A 20,934-nucleotide genomic window follows, 5' to 3' on the forward strand; every position below is an offset into this window, starting at 1 on the left:
CACACACACACACACACACACACACACACACACACACACACACGCACGCACACACACCAGAGATCAATAAATAAATAAAAGTGAAGGAATAACGTATATAATGCTAATGGATTCCTGTGTTAAAAGTGCACAGTATTTGAAAAACCACAGAATCCCAAAACACACTTGCAGCCAATCAGCAGTAAGGGGCGTGTCAAGCAGTGATAATGGAGATGGACACATAAAAAGGGGCGTGTCTAACTAACAGCGATATTAAAAAGAGGCGTGTCTAGTAATGATGTTGAAGATATAACAACGGGCGTGTCTAGTTAAAAGGGGCGTGTCTAGTAATGATAATGCTTTTATTTAAAAAGGGGCGTGACTAGTAATGATGATAAACAAAATGGGGCGTGTCTAATAATGATACTGGAGATAGAGATATCAAAAAGGGGCGTGTCTAGTAATGATAATGCTTTTATTTAAAAAGTGGCGTGACTAGTAATGATGATAAACAATATGGGGCGTGTATAATAATGATACGAATACAGAGATATCAAAAAGGAGTGTGTCTAGTAATGATACTGCAGATGAACATCAAAAAGGGCCGTGTCTAACTAACAGAGATATTAAATAGAGGCGTGTCTAGTAATGATGTTGGAGATATAAATGCGGGCTTGTCTAGTTCCAAAAAGGGGCGTGTCTAGTAATGATAATGCTTTTATTAAAAAGTGGCGTGACTAGTAATGATGATAAACAAAATGGGGCGTGTCTAATAATGATAAAGGTGATGGATATGAAAAGAGGCGTGTCTAGTAATGATACTGGAGACAAGAGATATCAAAAAGGGGCATGTCTAGTAATGATAATGCTCTTTTTTAAAAAGGGGCGTGACTAGTAATGATGATAAACAAAATGGGGCGTGTCTAATAATGATAAAGGTGATGGATATGAAAAGAGGCATGTCTAGTAATGATACTGGAGACAAGAGATATCAAAAAGGGGCGTGTCTAGTAATGATAATGCTTTTATTAAAAAGTGGCGTGACTAGTAATGATGATAAACAAAATGGGGCGTGTCTAATAATGATAAAGGTGATGGATATGAAAAGAGGCGTGTCTAGTAATGATACTGGAGACAAGAGATATCAAAAAGGGGCGTGTCTAGTAATGATAATGCTCTTTTTTAAAAAGGGGCGTGACTAGTAATGATGATAAACAAAATGGGGCGTGTCTAATAATGATAAAGGTGATGGATATGAAAAGAGGCATGTCTAGTAATGATACTGGAGACATGAGATATCGAAAAGGGGCGTGTCTAGTAATGATAATGCTTTTATTTAAAAAGGGGCGTGACTAGTAATGATGATAAACAAAATGGGGCGTGTCTAATAATGATAAAGGTGATGGATATGAAAAGAGGCGTGTCTAGTAATGATACTGGAGACAAAAGATATCAAAAAGGGGCGTGTCTAGTAATGATAATGCTTTTATTTAAAAAGGGGCGTGACTAGTAATGATGATAAACAAAATGGGGCGTGTCTAATAATGATAAAGGTGATGGATATGAAAAGAGGCATGTCTAGTAATGATACTGGAGACAAGAGATCAAAAAGGGGCGTGTCTAGTAAGGATAATGCTTTTATTTAAAAAGGGGCATGACTAGTAATGATGATAAACAAAATGGGGCGTGTCTAATAATGATACTGGAGATAGAGATATCAAAAAGGGGCGTGTCTAGTAATGATAATGCTTTTATTTAAAAAGTGGCGTGACTAGTAAGGATGATAAACAAAATGGGGCGTGTCTAATAATGAGAAAGGTGATGGATATGAAAAGAGGCGTGTCTAGTAATGATACTGGAGACAAGAGATATCAAAAAAGGGCGTGTCTAGTAATGATAATGCTTTTATTTAAAAAGTGGCGTGACTAGTAATGATAAACAAAATGGGGCGTGTCTAATAATGAAACTGGAGATAGAGATATCAAAAAGGGGCGTGTCTAGTAATGATAATGCTTTTATTTAAAAAGTGGCGTAACTAGTAATGATGATAAACAAAATGGGGCGTGTCTAATAATGATACTGGAGATAGAGATATCAAAAAGGGGCGTGTCTAGTAAGGATAATGCTTTTATTTAAAAAGTGGCGTGACTAGTAATGATGATAAACAAAATGGGGCGTGTCTTCTAATGATACTGGAGATAGAGATATCAAAAAGGGGCGTGTCTAGTAATGATAATGCTTTTATTTAAAAAGTGGCGTGACTAGTAATGATGATAAACAAAATGGGGCGTGTCTAATAATGATACTGGAGATAGAGATATCAAAAAGGGGCGTGTCTAGTAATGATAATGGCCATATCAAAAAAAGGCATGTCTAGTAATGATCGTGTAGATTTAAAAAAGGGGCGTGTCTAGTAATAACGTTCTAAAAAGGGGCGTGTATAATAACGGTAATAGAGATATCAATAAGGGGCGTGTCTAGTAATGATAATAAGTACATAAAAAAAGAGTGTCTAGTAATGATGTTATATCAAAAAGGGGCGTGTCTAGTAATGATATTGGAGATATCAAAAAGGGGTGTGTCAATTAATGACAATGGAGATACCTAAAAAAGGGCATGTCTAGTAATCATGATGACATACCAAAAGGGGCGTGTCTAGTAATTATAGTATACATATAAAAAAAGGGAGTGTCTAATAATGATAGCGTAGAATCAAAAAGGGGCGTGTCTAGTAATTAGAAAGGACAGATCAAAAGAGGGTTGTCTAGTAACGATAAAGGGGCGTGTCTAGTAAGCATAACGGACATTTAAAAAGGGGCGTGTCTAGTCATAATAAAGGACATACCAAAAGAGGCCTGAGAAAAAGCTGTAGATCTGCACAATGCAGCCGTTCTGAAAAAGCACAGCTAGATAGTAATGATACTGGAGACAAGAGATATCAAAAAGGGGCGTGTCTAGTAATGATAATGCTTTTATTTAAAAAGTGGCGTGACTAGTAATGATAATAAACAAAATGGGCGTGTCTAATAATGATACTGGAGATAGAGATATCAAAAAGGGGCGTGTCTAGTAATGATAATGGCCATATCAAAAAAGGGCGTGTCTAGTAATGATCGTGTAGATTTCAAAAAGGGGCGTGTCTGCAGCCGTTCTAAAAAAGCACAGCTAGAAGAACACAGTAGCATTAATTCTTTCCCTCACATTCAGGAGATAACGATTGCCTGCCATTAATGAGTTTTTACAGCAATCTGTGTTTTAGGTGTAGTACGGTATGTGCCCTAATGCATGTCCTGAACGTGTTAAGGGACCTCTGGGTCGTCTAGGAGCAAAATAGACGATCTAAAAAGTGAAGATGATTTTGATAAAGATTTTTCCCACCCTGTGCCATGTGGCCGCATGTTTTTCTATCTATGTGTACCTGGGCTACCCTTGCAACTGGCTCAACACTAGTGAACTAGAACTAGACTTCTAGTGAACTAGATTGTAACCTATTGAACTGGTGATAAAACTTGAATGTGAAATTTAGGTGAAAATCCCCAAAAATGTTGGTGGTGATGGGCAACTTTAAAAAAAATGGTGGTGGAGAAAGAGTTAATGATCAAAAAGTATGGTATGCAAAGCACATTAACCCTTGTGTGTTGTTTAGATTGACTCCCCTTTGGTGATGTTGGGGACTGCTTTTGACCCCACTGACTTCCATTATAATCACATTTATTGATTGTAAAGCCATGACAGCATCTAATTATGCATTATTATGGGGTCAAAAACAGCACCAACATAACCAAAGGGGGGTCAGTCTGTGTATATTGTTGAGATTGTGAAAAATTCCAAAGCATTAAGCCTCAAAGAGTGAATGAAGAAGTCCCCAACAGCACAGGGTGAACACACGACTCCACATGTAAGGATTATGTCGTCCTCTTGTCCTATCTGTGCAGCTGCATGTGTGTGTGTGGAGGCTCCACTAGTGGCGGGATGCTCTCAAACCCTCGGCCCAGCATGCGCTCCTTGATGCAGGCCGGATGGATCCCGCTGATCAGGCTCTCCAGAGACCGCAGACTGCTGCTGAGGCCGCGAGGAAAGCAGGGGTACGACACCGGACGCTTTCCTAGACCTGTGGAGCCGTCGGCGGGCAGCGCTGGAGGCTTAAAACACTCACTGTCCGGAGTCACCAGAACACCAGGCCAAGCGGGAGCCAAAAACTGTCCGGTTGAAAACTCACGCACTGCAGGAGACGATGAGAGTTTGCCTTGAGTTCTGTAGCAGACCTCGGGAGAGATTCTGACGCCATGCGTTTGGTGCTGATGCATGCAATAATCCGAACCGGCAACATCTGCACTCTGTGTGGGTAAAACAGCTCCGTAGTGTCCGCTCTGAGTGACCGCTAATCCTGCATCAGCGCAGGACGCTAGTATGGAAGGGTTGGACGGGCGGGTGGTGTGCTGGGCCACATACTCTCTGTGCTGGAGCGGAGCATACGGAGCCGCCGCCTGCTGGACTGGAGAGAATTTGGTTAGTTTTCCATCGTGACTCTTTAATACTTCTTTAATCTGCGCGTGTGTTTTGGCGACGGCCAGCAGGCCCTGGTATCTGCGAGGGTGTTGATGCGGATAGGGGTTGAGTCTGGTGTCCAGCCCGTTGACGGTTCTGTTGATCTGCTTGTGCTGCGGGACTCTGATGCTGGAGGGGAAGATCCGGATGGTCAGCGGGCTGTGGGACGTCCTCTGCATGTAGGCGTCCAGATCGGCCGCAGAAGGGTATCGAGGAGGGCACGCAGGGGTCAGATCATCTGCGGACACACAGATGTAGAGGGTAAATGGTAGAGGTGTGAGAACCAAACAGATGCATCCTGATTCTTTCTCTAAAGGAGAAAAGAACTTTCAAAAGTTCAGAATCAGTTCTGTTTTCACATCAGATCATGATGGTGCAGGTGACTGACCGAACAGAACAGTTTCTATATCTGCCACGTCATGGTAGAACAACAGCATAAACTAAAGGGTTTACTCTGTGAAAAACAACCATCCGGATACTTTATCCTGCTTATTGCACGGATACTTGGCACAAAATATACAAAAATAAACACCAAACTTTGATCTGAGGCATAATAGTTTGTTAATTCATTGATTAAATGCAAAGTTGACAGAAATGAAAACAGCTGATGGAGTATACACTAACCAGCACATTATTCAGTCACTAGACGGCGCCAAACAGCTGCGACGAGCATACAAATATAGATGTGAACATATTGACTGATTATGACTCTCAGTTCCCGAATGAGTCCGTGTTATTCAGCAGTTGTTATCTGGGAATAACAGACCTTGGAAGGTTGTGACTGACCAATCAGAATCCAGTATCCCAGACAGCCGTGTAATAAATTACAATATTGAGTATAATAACAACTGATTAAATGAATGGTTCTATTAAGAAAGAATTCATAATTTTAGACTGATTGTGATGGATTCGTAGAGGTGTATATCTGCAGAAGTGATAAATAACCGATCAGAAGCATTGATGATGAATACAATAGAGCAAAGATATAGATATAATAAGCAGTGATTTATGAATTCTAACTGTCTGAGAGTAGAGTACAATATTCAGATAAAACAAACTAAATAATCAACTGAAAAATAACACTATCATCTTCACTGTGGGTGTGTGTATAAATATATATATATACATATATATACACATACATATATATACACATACATATATATATATATACATATATATACACATACACATACATATATATATATATATATATATATATATATATATACAGAATTCATAAATCACTGCTTATTATATCTATATCTTTGCTCTATTGTATTCATCATCAATGCTTCTGATCGGTTATTTATCACTTATGCAGATATCCACCTCTACAAATCCATACACACATATATATATATATATATATATATATATATATATATATATATATATATATATACATATACATATACATATATATATATACATATATATATATATATATATATATATATATATATATATATATATATATATATATATATATATATATATATATATATATATATATATATATATATATATATATATATATGTGTGTGTGTGTGTATACATATATGTGTATATATATATGTGTATATATGTGTATATATATATGTGTATGTATGTATGTATGTATATATATAAGTAAAAGTAAAAGTTTGACTAGTTATTCTTCAAGACACTAGTATTCAGCTTAAAGTGACATTTAAAGGCTTAACTAGGGTAATTAGGGTAAAGTTAGGGTAATTAGGCAAGTCATTGTATAACAGTGGTTTGTTCTGGAGACAATCCAAAACTAATATTTCTGAAGGGGGCAAATAATATTGATCTTAAAATGGCTTTAAAACTATTAAAAACTGCTTTTATTCTAGCCGAAATAAAACAAATAAGACTTTCTGCAGAAGAAAAATTATTATAGGAAATACTGTGAGAAATTCCTGAATCTGTTCAACATCATTTGCTAAATATTTGAAAATATTAGTTATTAAAACTATTATGTTTAGAAAGGTGTTGATCTTCTCACTGTTAAACAGAAATTGGGGAAAGAATAACAGAGGGGCTAATAATTCTGACTTCAGCTGTATATCGTGCAGTTCTACTAGTCCGCCAATGCAAACACTCATCAGAAAAACAATGATGTTTCCAATGTGAGCTGATGCTGTCCAACAGAGCGCCTCTCGTGCCGGAGGTGTTCAGCAATGAATACAGAAGAGCGATGAACACTGGATGAGCAGAAATGATCAGATGGCACGCAAGAAAAATCGGCCAATAAACCGGAGGATATATTGAAGCGCTCTCAGTCTCCTGATTTCCTTCATCCGCAGACATCTGCATCTCTCCCGAAACTCATTTTGCGCAGGGAGACACCTCGGGCAACGTTTGATCAGTGCATTATGAAATTAATTTGGTCTTTCTTCAGGACAAAATTGGATTACCCTGGGAAATCAGGAGGAAAAACCATGAGATGAAGAGGGGGACGGGAGAGGAGCTAATTCTGTTTTCAAGGCTTGAGTGGAATTCATTTCATGGCGTTTGCTTGAGAAATCGACTAGCATACAGGATACGGGTGCTTGCCAAATTAAAGCTATGAAGCAGCGAATTGGAAGCACAGCTTTATATAGATCCTGCATCTGTTTGGAGTGTTTATCTGCGCTATAATGAGGGCAGAAGTGCCACGTGTGCTAGTATCACATGATGTTTTTATCACGGTATTATTATCGTGATGTTGATATTTAAGCTGCCAAAAAAAGGTTACTTTAGCAAAAAACGCTTATTCAGAAGAAGTCAAAATGATTATCCCTCATGTTGAATTATATTGAATTATTGAATATCAGCACACATCTAGACACCAGTGAGCTCTTTATGCTTTATTCTGGCAACAAAATGTCTTTTAAGGTTACTACTGTATTTTTAATGACACAAATCTGGCAACAAAAACGTCTTAAGGATACTACCGCATTTTCAATGGTACAAATCTGGAAATAAAATGTATTTACCGTAATATTAATGGTACAATTCTGGCAACAAAATATCTCTTAAGGTTTGCACAGTATTTTTAACAAGACAAATCTGGCAACAAAAATGTCTTTTAAGATACTACTGCATTTTTAATGGTACAAATCTGGCAACAAATTGTCTTTGAAGGTTTCTACCGTATTTTCAACATTACAAATCTGGCAACAAAATATCTTTGAAGGTTTTTACTGTATTTTTAGCAGTACAAATCTGGCAACAAAATTACATAATCAACGTTTAGTGCTGCTAATACAACAATCTGAATATTCCTCTTTACAAGTTTAAATAAATAAATTATTTATGGTATTTTGAAGTGCCCACTATATGTGCATTATCAAGATATATTGAATTATTGAATATCAGCACACATCTAGACACCAGTGAGCTTTTTATACTTTATTCTGGCAACAAAATGTCTTTTAGGGTAATACTGTATTTTTAACGACACAAATCTGGCAACAAAAATGTGTTAAGGATACTACCGCATTTTCAATGGTACAAATCTGGCAACAAAATGTTTTTACTGTAATTTACATGGTACAAACCTGGCAACAAAATGTTTCTAAGGTTTTTACCGTCATTTTAAATGGTACAAATCTAGCAACAGAATGTCTTTGAAGGTTTATAACATATATTTAATGGTACAATTCTGGCAACAAAATGTCTTTTAAGGTTACTACTGTATTTTTAACGACACAAATCTGGCAACAAAAATGTCTTAAGGATACTACCGCATTTTCAATGGTACAAATCTAGCAACAGAATGTCTTTTAAGGTTTATACCATACATTTAATGGTACAAATCTGGAAACAAAATGTTTTTACCGTAATATTAATGGTACAATTCTGGCAATAAAATATCTCTTAAGGTTTGCACAGTATTTTTAACAAGACCAATCTGGCAACAAAAATGTCTTTTAAGATACTACCGCATTTTAATGGTACAATTCTGGCAACAAAATGTCTCTCAAGGTTTTAACCGTATTTTTAGCGGTTCAAATCTGGCAACAAAATGTCTTTGAAGGTTTCTACCGTATTTTTAACGGTACAAATCTACTGCATTTTCAATGGTACAAATCTGGCAACAAAATGTCTTTGAAGGTTTCTACCGTATTTTTAACGGTACAAATCTACCGCATTTTCAATGGTACAAATCTGGCAACAAAATGTCTCTCAAGGTTTTTACCGTATTTTTAGCGGTACAAATCTGGCAACAAAATATCTTTGAAGGTTTTTACTGTATTTTTAGCAGTACAAATCTGGCAACAAAAATGTCTTTTAAGATACTACCGCATTTTTAATGGTACAATTCTGGCAACAAAATGTCTCTCAAGGTTTTTACCGTATTTTTAGCGGTACAAATCTGGCAACAAATTGTCTTTGAAGGTTTCTACCGTATTTTTAACGATACAAATCTGGCAACAAAATATCTTTGAAGGTTTTTACTGTATTTTTAGCAGTACAAATCTGGCAACAAAATGTCTCTCAAGGTTTTTACCATATTTTTAGCGGTACAAATCTGGCAACAAAATATCTTTGAAGGTTTTTACTGTAATTTTAGCAGTACAAATCTGGCAACAAAAATGTCTTTTAAGATACTACCGCATTTTTAATGGTACAAATCTGGCAACAAATTGTCTTTGAAGGTTTCTACCGTATTTTTTAACATTACAAATCTGGCAACAAATTGTCTTTGAAGGTTTCTACCGTATTTTTTAACATTACAAATCTGGCAACAAATTGTCTTTGAAGGTTTTTACTGTATTTTTAGCAGTATAAATCTGGCAACAAAATATCTTTGAAGGTTTTTACTGTATTTTTAGCAGTACAAATCTGGCAACAAAATTACATAATCAACGTTTAGTGCTGCTAATACAACAATCTGAATATTCCTCAAAGCACTTTACAAGTTTAAATAAATAAATTATTCATGGTATTTTGAAGTGCCCACTATATGTGCATTATCAAGATATATTGAATTATTGAATATCAGCACACATCTAGACACCAGTGAGCTCTTTATGCTATCATCACAATAAACACAGCCCACATTATATATTAATGAAATCAGTGATTAGAGAAGAGTTATTAAAACTATTATGTTTAGAAATGTGTTGAAAAATCTCTCTGTTAATCAGAAACTGAGATATGAAGGAGGGCGAATAATTCAACTGTATATATTTACAATAGACAATTGTGAGATGGCTACAAATGCAGTGGCTTTAAAATGAAAACGGCCTACAGCGAGTGGAGCATGTGGGAAAGCAGCAGCGACAAACTGAGATTGGATTTAAACACCATTATTCAGGCAATTTCATGGCTGTTTAGTTTCATGCAACACAAGGAAGGTGGGGAAAAAAAGTGCTCTATTTCTGAGCGGTAAATCTGCCGGCAAGAAAATATGATGGAAATGACACCTTTATGGAATTTCTGACATGAACAGAAAAGTGCTGAAATTAGGAAAGATTACATGGCGGTCAATCAAAGTCAGCGAGGGGTGGACAACTGAAGGATGTCTAGGAAAACAAGAGAGAGATGTGAACACAACGCATTGGCTTCATTGAGCGACACGCGAAGCCGAGCTCACGTTGTTCCCGTCTGAGATCGATTTGGGACTTCATTTCATTCCCGGCCCACAATGAGCCTCCAACTGTGAAAATGATTCAATCTACAAGATCCATCTCATAAAGGGAATAAATTGAGTGGTTAAAATGAAGGAAAGAGTCGAGGTGGAGGGTCCCGCAGCTCAGAAACACTCACGCCGATTGGGGAAATCTGAGAATGGGGGATCAGAATGAATAAATATGCTTAAATACAGGGTTGCTGCTTTAGCCTGAAATGTCAAAGTGCTTATCGAATCAGTCAGCGAGCATTACAGAGCCGTGAAATAACTCACGGTGTACATGTGCTGACTGGCAAATCAGAAAATGTGCAGCAGTCTACCTTTAGGAGTACGGTCCTTCGTCTTAAAAGGTTTACCGTATCTTAAATGGCACAATTCTGGCAATAAAATATCTTTCAAGGTTTTTTACTATATTTTTTAATTATGCTAGCACAAAATGTCTGTTAAGGTTACTACCGTATTTTTAACGGTACAATTCTGGCAACAAAATGTTTTTAATCTTAATTTTAAAATGGTACAAATCTGGCAACAAAATGTTTTTAACCAGAAATTTAAATGGTACAAATCTGGCAACAAAATGTTTTTACCGTAATTTACATGGTACAAACTTGGCAACAAAATGTTTCTAAGGTTTTTACCATCATTTTAAATGGTACAAATCTAGCAACAGAATGTCTTCGAAGGTTTATACCATATATTTAATGGTACAATTCTGGCAACAAAATGTCTTTTAAGGTTACTACTGTATTTTTAACGACACAAATCTGGCAACAAAAATGTCTTAAGGATACTACCGCATTTTCAATGGTACAAATCTGGATACAAAATGTTTTTACCGTAATATTAATGGTACAATTCTGGCAACAAAATGTCTCTCAAGGTTTGCACAGTATTTTTCAACAAGACAAATCTGGCAACAAAAATGTCTAAGATACTACCGCATTTTTAATGGTACAATTCTGGCAACAAAATGTCTCTCAAGGTTTTTACCGTATTTTTAGCGGTACAAATCTGGCAACAAAATGTTTTTAACCATAAATTTAAATGGTACAAATCTGGCAACAACATGATTTTAAGGTTTTTACCATAATTTTAAATGGTACAAATTTGGCAACAAAATGTTTTTACCGTAATTTACATGGTACAAACCTGGCAACAAAATGTTTTTAATCTTACATTTTAAATGGTACAAATCTGGCAACAAAATGTTTTTAACCATAAATTTAAATGGTACAAATCTGGCAACAACATGATTTTAAGGTTTTTAGCATAATTTTAAATGGTACAAATCTGGCAACAAAATGTTTTTACCGTAATTTACATGGTACAAACCTGGCAACAAAATGTTTCTAAGGTTTTTACCGTCATTTTAAATGGTACAAATCTAGCAACAGAATGTCTTTGAAGGTTTATAACATATATTTAATGGTACAATTCTGGCAACAAAATGTCTTTTAAGGTTACTACTGTATTTTTAACGACACAAATCTGGCAACAAAAATGTCTTAAGGATACTACCGCATTTTCAATGGTACAAATCTGGAAATAAAATGTATTTACCGTAATATTAATGGTACAATTCTGGCAACAAAATATCTCTTAAGGTTTGCACAGTATTTTTAACAAGACAAATCTGGCAACAAAAAGGTATTTTAAGATACTACCGCATTTTTAATGGTACAATTCTGGCAACAAAATGTCTCTCAAGATTTTTACCGTATTTTTAGCGGTACAAATCTGGCAACAAATTGTCTTTGAAGGTTTCTACCGTACTTTTAACGATACAAATCTGGCAACAAAATATCTTTGAAGGTTTTTACTGTATTTTTAGCAGTACAAATCTGGCAACAAAATATCTTTGAAGGTTTTTACTGTATTTTTAGCAGTACAAATCTGGCAACAAAATATCTTTGAAGGTTTTTACTGTATTTTTAGCAGTACAAATCTGGCAACAAAATATCTTTGAAGGTTTTTACTGTATTTTTAGCAGTACAAATCTGGCAACAAAATATCTTTGAAGGTTTTTACTGTATTTTTAGCAGTACAAATCTGGCAACAAAATATCTTTGAAGGTTTTTACTGTATTTTTAGCAGTACAAATCTGGCAACAAAATATCTTTGAAGGTTTTTACTGTATTTTTAGCAGTACAAATCTGGCAACAAAATGTCTTACATTTTCTAGCATATTTTAACATTACAATTATGGCACAAAATGGCTGTTAAATGTTACTACTGTATTTTAACTGTGCAAATCTGGCAACAAAATATCTTTTAAGGTATTTTTAAGGGTATTGGTTCTGATGCCAATACCAGTAGCAATACCAATAATGATACCGGTTCCGATTCTAATACCAATATAAATACCAATACAGATACAGGTGCCAATACCAATTCAGATATTAAAACAAAACCAAAACTGATACTGGTTCTGATACCGGTTCCGATACCAAAACAGATTCCGATACAATGCTTTTTTTTTGGGGATATAGCAGTATATAATGACTCTGTGAGACCAATTATTTTAGGAAAACCTCTTTGTTATTATATTAAAAACTGTAACTCAACCCTTGTTTTCTGCTTAACACAAGGTGGTCAGAGTAAAAACAAACATAAGTTGACCCAGAGCAGCCATGCAGTGTAAGTTACCATGGTAAAAAAAAAAGACCAAAGCCAAGCTTCTTTCACGGTACCTAAAACCCAGGATTGGTGCAAATTAATCTGAAACCTTAACTGGCTAATCCAGCTTCATGGTACCGGCCCCAGATCTCTACCCTGAAGAATGTGAGCCTCTAAACGCAGCGACGTGTGCTGGATCTGTGTGTGAGTGAGTGTGTGTGTGTGAGCTGTATGATGGAGATCCGATGGCCTGATAACAGGACTCATAGATCTGAGGAGATTAAAGGCTGATCGCACATAATTAAAACCATAAAGTTTTAATAACTGATCTGACTCCAAGGGTAAAGTTCACTGCCTGACTGCAGCGACACAGAGGAGGAGGAACTCACTAGAGCAAACCACAAACACACCGACAGCCAATCAGAATCCACCCTCAGACTGAGAGATGAGCGTTCAGCAGAGCAGAGGTTGAGCAGGCCTCGTCTGAGAGAGATTCATCAGTCTCAAATCTGCTCCAACACACACACACACACACACACACACACAAACCTAATAACCTCAGTCTAGACTCATTATTAATATTAACACACATTAAAAGATGAATCTCAGAGATGAACCAGAGCGCTTCTGAATCTGCTGAGAGATTTACATTTAAACTCTCAGTCATGTGTGCATGTGCGTGTGTGTGTGTGTGTGTGTGTGTGTGTGCGTGTGTGTTTCCCCCTCATTTACTTCTGCTTTCGAATGTCGTTATGGGATCTTGATCTTTCTTCCAACAACTTTTATCCTTGAAAAATCCATCTTAAACCAGCCTAGGCTGGTTGGCTGGTTTTAGCTGGTCGACCAGGCTGGTTTTAGAGGGGTTTTGGCCATTTCCAGGCTGGTTTTCAGCCATTTCCAGCCTGGTCTTAGCTGGTCAGGCTGGAAAATGACCAGCTAAGTCCAGCTAAAACCAGCTAGACCAGCCTGGTTTAAGCTGGACATAACTGGTTTTGGCTGGACTCCCAGCCTGGCTAGGCTGGCCAAGCTGGTTTTAGCTGGTCATTTCCAGGCCTGACCAGCTAAGACCAGGCTGGAAATGGCTGGAAACCAGCCTGGAAATGGCCAAAACCCCTCTAAGACCAGGCTGGTTGACCAGCTAAAACCAGCCAACCAGCCTAGGCTGGTTTAAGATGGATTTTTCAAGGATAAAAGTTGTTGGAAGAAAGATCAAGATCCCATAACGACATTCGAAAGCAGAAGTAAATGAGGGGGAAATAAAAAATAAAAACATTAATCACAAAATACGGGAAACTGCTAATTTACAGTGTAGTTTACGCACATTTTGTCTAATCAAATAAAAAGTCGATCCTACTCAGTAGTGCGCAATATGTATGCACATCTTGGCCTTTCCATCAAGCTTTTTTACGTCATAATCCAAAACGTGCATAAAACAGGATGGAAACACAGCTGCTGACTCACATCACAGCAAATACTCATTTAATATGGTGATGCATGGCAACGGTTGCTAAGGAATGGCTGGTTGGTGAAGTGTGAACTCTTACTGGTGTGCTGTGGAGTTTCCCGGATCCTGGTGGCACAGGAGAACTGCTGCTGCTGCTGGTTCTGTCTCTGCAGACAAGCCAGCATGGTGCAGGCCTTCAGCAATCTGCACACACACACACACACAAGCAAGCAAACACCATCAAAACACATCCTTTTTATCTCAAATATTGCAGTATTCAGTCTAAACGATCTACAGTTGAAGCCTAAATTATTCACCCTTCGTTGATTTCAATGATGTTGAACAGATTCAGGAATTTCTCACAGTATTTCCTATAATATTTTTTCTTCTGGAGAAAGTCTTATTTGTTTTATTTCGGCTAGAATAAAAGCAGTTTTTAATAGTTTTAAAGCCATTTTAAGGTCAATATTATTAGCCCCTTCAGCAATAATAGTTTTGGATTGTCTCCAGAACAAACCACTGTTATACAATGACTTGCCTAATTACCCTAACTTTACCCTGATTACCCTAGTTAAGCCTTTAAATGTCACTTTAAGCTGAATACTAGTGTCTTGAAGAATATCTAGTCTAATATTATGTGCTGTCATCATGACAAAGATAAAATAAATCAGTTATTAGAGATGAGTTATTAACACTATTATGATTAGAAATGTGCTGAAGAAATCTGCTCTGCCTTAAACAGAAATTGGGAGGGGGGGAATATACAGGAGGGCTCATAATTCTGACTTCAACTGTATCCGAGCTCATCATTATTGTTATTATGTTTGATAAAAATCCAAGGCCTATGATTGCTTTACTCAAAATAACAACATCTCTTCTCTGACTGGTGTTTATTAGCATGGAGCTGGCATCAAATCATCCCTCACATGAGATCCACCAAAAGCAAACCATAATAGAGCCTTTTCACATCTGCGTGTTTCTCAGCAGCAGTAGTGGTCATAGCTGGTGAACTCAGAGCGCAGTGAATGGGAGAGCACAATAAATCATAATATTACAACCCTATTGGCTGAAATAATGACAGAAAAACTCCAGGATGGTGTCATCAAGACGTTCAGAAAGAGGAAAACAATAGTGTGAGACTGATAACGGCAGCCAGAGGAGAGAATCATGTCAGAGTTACTGTCTTGCCCCAGTTAGTAAGGCTCATGGGATCAATACAGAGACTTATCAGTCACTGTGGTCTTTCAGGAATCAGTCTCACGCTCTCCACTCCTCCATGATCGTCACAGCATCTGCTCAGGATACGGCCTGGTCCAGGATTATGGATACCTCTAGAAGTCCTTTATGGATTTTATGGTTTTTATTACAAATAACTCGCACAAGCAGTAATTAATTTTTTGTAATTTGATGCAAAAATGATATAATACATACATAAATACATATAAATGTCCACACATTTAAAAAAAAATCTGAATATTAAATAATTTCAAAGATTTAGGATGCTGATGACTATTAAACATGCTATAGGGGAGCAGGGTAATGCAGGGTTAAATGTAACACAGAGTTTTAAAGTATTTGCTCCGGGTTAACCATGGCATGAGGTTTTCACCACAGTGTCGGCAGATGTCTTCCTGCAAATTATTGAAGAAGTTCGGCGAAATTCAGATGAGAAACACAGGAGAAACCATTTGTTGGAGCCATTTCTTTCTTTAATTATTATTATGTTTGGACTAAATGGGTTGGTTGGATGATACGATTATTATTATTATTATTATTATTAAGTTTACATTTGATAATTATTGTATTTAGATTTGAGAATTTTGTATTTTGTATTCGTATATTATTCATGTTTAAGTATTAGCTTTATTGTTGTGATTTTGTGAATGAAGACTTTTATTTTGTCAAAATTGGGATTTAAGGAAGCCAGGTAGTAGGTGGAGTAGGAAGGGGAAGAGGAAACAATTTTCAGACCGTGAGTTTGTTTGTGGTGACGGGTGCTACTGAAGAACAACGAGCTATTTCACTGATTTGATGGCACAAGATGTGATGAAATAAACATGAGAAAAAGGATTCACAGCGGACTCACGCGTCATTGTTTACCCTTACCGCGATAGCGGCTTAAAGCAATAATGCCGCTACACCATTTTCACAGCATAAAAGTATTTTTATTATAGTCAATTTTTGTTATTTAAAAAAAATCTGTGAAGGTGTGAACGTGAAATCTTATATTGTTGTGATTACTGTCTTCTAGGCTAAACGATTAAACTATTTAGAAAGATGTAAATAACACAGTGACTGCCAGCCGGTTTTGAAGAAAACACGACACGGCGGGGTTAGTTGTAACAGGGTGTTACAATTAAGCCACACACTGTTGAACACCAATTAAACGAACACAATATGTTTTAATTTTGAGTGTAATTTTGAGAACTTTTGAAATAAATTTTTTTTTGGTAGACAAAAAAAATATTTTATTGCAAACACAACAACTAAATGCATTGTATAATAATGGATAATAATACAAATGTGTTTATCCAATAAATAAATAAACATACTGTGCTATGTAGAATAAAAAAATAAATAGGAACAGAGAAAATATAGCTAATATTTAAAACAAACTAAATTTCAATTAACTGTGTGTAATCTGCCTTTTTAAGCACGTGTTACAAGTAACCCCCTGTCTGTTACAACTTGCCCCGCAGGTGGGGTAAATAGTAACATTTTTACTCCTGGCACTTTTGGCAATAATGCACAGAAACCACAGGTCCGGCGATCATCATTTCAGTGCTCATTTGTAGGAGAGACTTGTGTTTTGTTGGTAAAAAACAAATGGTTTGTCTAACCCCAATACTTTGTTTATTATCTGACCCAAACCAAAAAGTATTACGTTGTGCCCCGTTCTCCCCTAACACTCTTTTAAAGAGGGTCCATCATCTAATCAATTGGCCATTGAGATAATCAACCCCAGCCCACATTAGTTCTCCATCCAGTAGAAGAAATAGCTGCGTCTCAATTTGCGTACTTACACTACACCCTAAAAGTATGTACTTTTTTTCTTGTAAAGGAAAAGTACACACTTTTGAGTGTGCAACAGAAGAGTATGTAAGCTTTGGGACATACTACTTCCTCATTAAAAGATCGTTATGCTGTTTAGTTTAGAGCCCTGTCAATCATCCACATTTCTGTCGTATTTAATTTCCTACCTTATTGGAGAAGCAGCAGGTGAATCCTCAGGTGTTTGGATAAATATGCATGTAGATGTTAATGTTCAAACACATCTTTATATACCAGGGGTCACCAATCTCAGTCCTGGAGGGCCGGTGTCCCTGCATGGTTTAGCTCCAACTTGCCTTAACACACCTGCCTGGGAACTTCAAGTATACCTAATAAGACCTTGATTAGCTTGTTCAGGTGTGTTCGATTAGGGTTGGAGCTAAAATCTGCAGGACACCGGCCCTCCAGGAATAAGTTTGGTGACCACTGTTATATAAGTTCAGTATTGTTGTTGCAGATGAAATATGACACAGAAAACACGATTTAAATATGTTCTAGTGTGCTAGTTAACAGTCATACAAACATCTTCACCGAAGCCTCTCTACTTAACAGTTGGTCTTGTGCCTCCACCATGTTTGTAGTTTGCTTACACTTTTCACCCGTGTTTGTAGTTCTAATCAAACTCACATCCAATGCACAATGTACTGTGGGAAATATCAGCAGTTAGAGTATGGACGCTTCTACACTTAAAATTTTTATAATAGTAAACCATCCGAGAACCTTTGGCATGCTCTTTTCAACATACTACGATTTGGGACATACCAATTCTAATTTCAAATACTATTTAGGACGAACAGTATGCGAATTGGGACACAGCAATAGACAACACAGCTGAGAAGAAGAGCTGTGATTTAGTGAGCATTTCATGCATCTCAGGTGAAGCACAGCCGACTGAAGCCGCACGTGTGTGAGATGTGGACGAAGCACATGACAGTGTTAATCAATCTCTCAGCATGTCATCAATCTCTGCGGCTCTCAGAATGAATAAACACTGCGAGAGGCAGATGGGAAGCAAACCAACACCAGCATACATCACCTGTGTGACAACATACAGCAGAAACACCTCGCTTTTCCTTCAAGAGAAACACCGACATGCATATTTAAAAGACGAATGATTTCTTCATTAAAATATTCAAAAACCATGAGAGCAGACTTGTGTACTTATATTAACCCAAATGTTTGTAAGAAGATTCAAATCCAGAGAAATAATCAGCTTTAGCTAGTTAGACGGAGTGTGTGTGTGTTTATGCTAATGATATCACACACACTCAGTTTCTGATTTGGTATTCTAAAGGTTAATTGAATTGAGTACTCACATTCACCACCAATCACCCACATATTCTTTGTCTTCAACAACAATCCTCCTCCTCCTCCTCCTCTTCCTCATCATCATCAAAAAACATCATAATCATCATCATCATCACATTCACCAACATCACCTTCTTCATCAAAAAACATCATCATCATCATATTCACATTCACCACCATCACCAACATCTTCATCATCATCATCTAAAATCATCTTCTTCATAATCAATCTGTATTAAGGATTCATACATTTTTGATGATGTACTGTAATGAGCACAACATATATTTATATTTGTAACTGTAACTCTGCGCTTAACACAGCTGATAAACACACTTCAATGACTGTAAACAATGTCTGAGTTATAGGATCTGTCTGACAGACGGTGCGGAGCTGTGTGTGTGTGTGTGTGTGTGTGTGTGTGTGTGTGTGTGTGTGTTTACCCTGAACTGAAGCTCTGAAGTGTCCGCTAAAAGCAGCAGAATCCATCAGTCAGCAGCGGCTCAGTAATCCTCCGGTGTGACAGAACTTCATCACCTCCTCCTCATCATTAACATCATCATTATCTTAATCATCATCTTCTTCTTCTTCTTCTTCTTCTTCAAATGCACCTGCTTCACGGTGTATCCGCCACTACATCCATCCGAGCAACGGTAACGGTACAGAATCACACCCAGCCGCTGTTTCACGGCCTAACGGAGCTATTAAAGGCCCGATTGCTGAAAGTTCGCCGGTTTATGGAGTGTTTTTATAGTGTGACAATCAGAGGATTTCGCCGACTGGAGCTCCAATTCTGGTCCTCAGCTTCTGATATCACACACCGGCGACGCGACGCTCCAGAGTCCGCTAACCGCGCCGCAGCCAATCACAGCACAGCTTCTCAGCGGGCGAACCAATCATCGACGAGAGGAGGCGGGATTTAGAATGACGCCGTCCCTGCAACGGAGCGGAAACTCTTAAAGGCGCAGTGAAGTCATGTGCGTTTGTGATTGAATTATTCTTCTAGCAACTTGATTTTTTATTATTATATTCTAAGTTTGCAACTATTCTTATGCTCAATGCTGCTCATTTAAAGGTCATGTAATTTTAAAATAAATATTGGATTTTATTATTTTCAGTCTGTAAATCTCAAGGATAATCTATTGTCTCCAAAACAGTGACTAAAATCCGCATTTAGAAAATATAAAACCGATAAAAACACTCAATGCTTGCAGTTAGTTACTTCAACACAAATAGATCAACGACTTTTTTTGACATCACCTCATACTTCTCACTTTTGTCAGGTAGTGTATACTCTGCTTCTCTGAACTGATTTATACAGAACTATCTTATATTTTAAGTAACAGTAATTAAATGACCTAAACATTCATTTATTAATCTGGGGTCACCACAAGGGAATGAACCGCCAACTTATCCAGCATATGTTTTACACAGCGAATGCCCTTCCAGCTTCCATACACATTCATTCACACTCATACACCATGGACAATTTAGCCTACCCAATTCACCTGCATGTGTTTGGACTGTAGGGAAAACCCACGCGAACGCAGGGAGAACATGCACACCGAACTCCACACAGAAACGCCAACTGACCCAGCCAAGGCTTGAACCAGCGACCTTCCTACTGTGAGGCGACAGCACTATCTACTGTTAAAGTAACTACATATTTTGTTACTATTTACACCCAACACTGATTGTGACACTGTGTTTAGTATGATAACATGCATGTTAAATGAGCTTTACCTTTTCCCTGACAGTATAAAAGAGACTCGTATATAAACGACTCCTAGAAATATAGCAGATTTGACTAGTCTCTGATATTGCATCTGCAGTCAAACAAAAAAAATCTATATTGGCTGTTTATGTAGACGGCGCTTCCCAGCTGTAAATAAATCTTGCCTGACAGCCATATACTGAGCACATTTCTGAGAGGACGAGAGGCTTTCTGCACATCTGAGGACAGCGAGACCTTGACTAAACTCAATTCACTGAGAAATGATTACCTCTAAGCTTTAATTAAATGTCACAGTAAAATATTCCGCGAGGCTAAATCATAATGTAGATTTACAGTGAGCACATAATCTCTTATTAATGTTATGGGAATTCTTACCCAGGACTAATTATGAAGAGTGAAACAGTCACGAAAATCCTCCGGTATGCTCCATCCATCTGAAAATTGCGGGATGTGGATTGTGCAGCAAATTAATTTTATTTTCCGTGGCTCTCTTCCCTTCGTTTGATGTCTCGTTAGAAAATAATAACTAGAATGGCTTTGATATTGCAATCACCAAAATCTAGGGATCTATGAAGGCCGTAGTGTATGAGTGTGTTGGGTGTTTCCCACTACTGGGTAGTGGGAAATGG

General features: G+C 37.3%; 1 protein-coding gene across 1 annotated transcript; it reads right to left on the reverse strand.

The window, feature by feature from the left end:
- On the reverse strand, positions 1-19,379 carry LOC130235720 (protein FAM222A). Its single transcript, XM_056466143.1, has 3 exons — positions 19,014-19,379; positions 14,314-14,417; positions 1-4,765 (listed from the first exon to the last, which is right to left on the reverse strand). Exons 2-3 carry the CDS (start codon positions 14,396-14,398, stop codon positions 3,903-3,905), a joined length of 948 nt encoding a protein of 315 aa, XP_056322118.1. The 5' UTR covers positions 14,399-14,417; positions 19,014-19,379; the 3' UTR covers positions 1-3,902.
- Positions 19,380-20,934: the final 1,555 nt, after the last annotated feature.

Source organism: Danio aesculapii, chromosome 10 (genome assembly GCF_903798145.1).
Source record: "Danio aesculapii chromosome 10, fDanAes4.1, whole genome shotgun sequence".
In the NCBI taxonomy this organism is placed as follows: Eukaryota; Metazoa; Chordata; class Actinopteri; order Cypriniformes; family Danionidae; genus Danio; species Danio aesculapii.

Excerpts from the sequence above, each read along its gene's own strand:
- LOC130235720 (XM_056466143.1), bottom strand. The coding sequence starts at position 14,398 with ATGCTGGCTTGTCTGCAGAGACAGAACCAGCAGCAGCAGCAGTTCTCC. Across the intron at positions 4,766-14,313 it reads GGAAACTCCACAGCACACCA|ATGATCTGACCCCTGCGTGC; the intron begins GTAAGAGTTCAC and ends GTGTGTCCGCAG.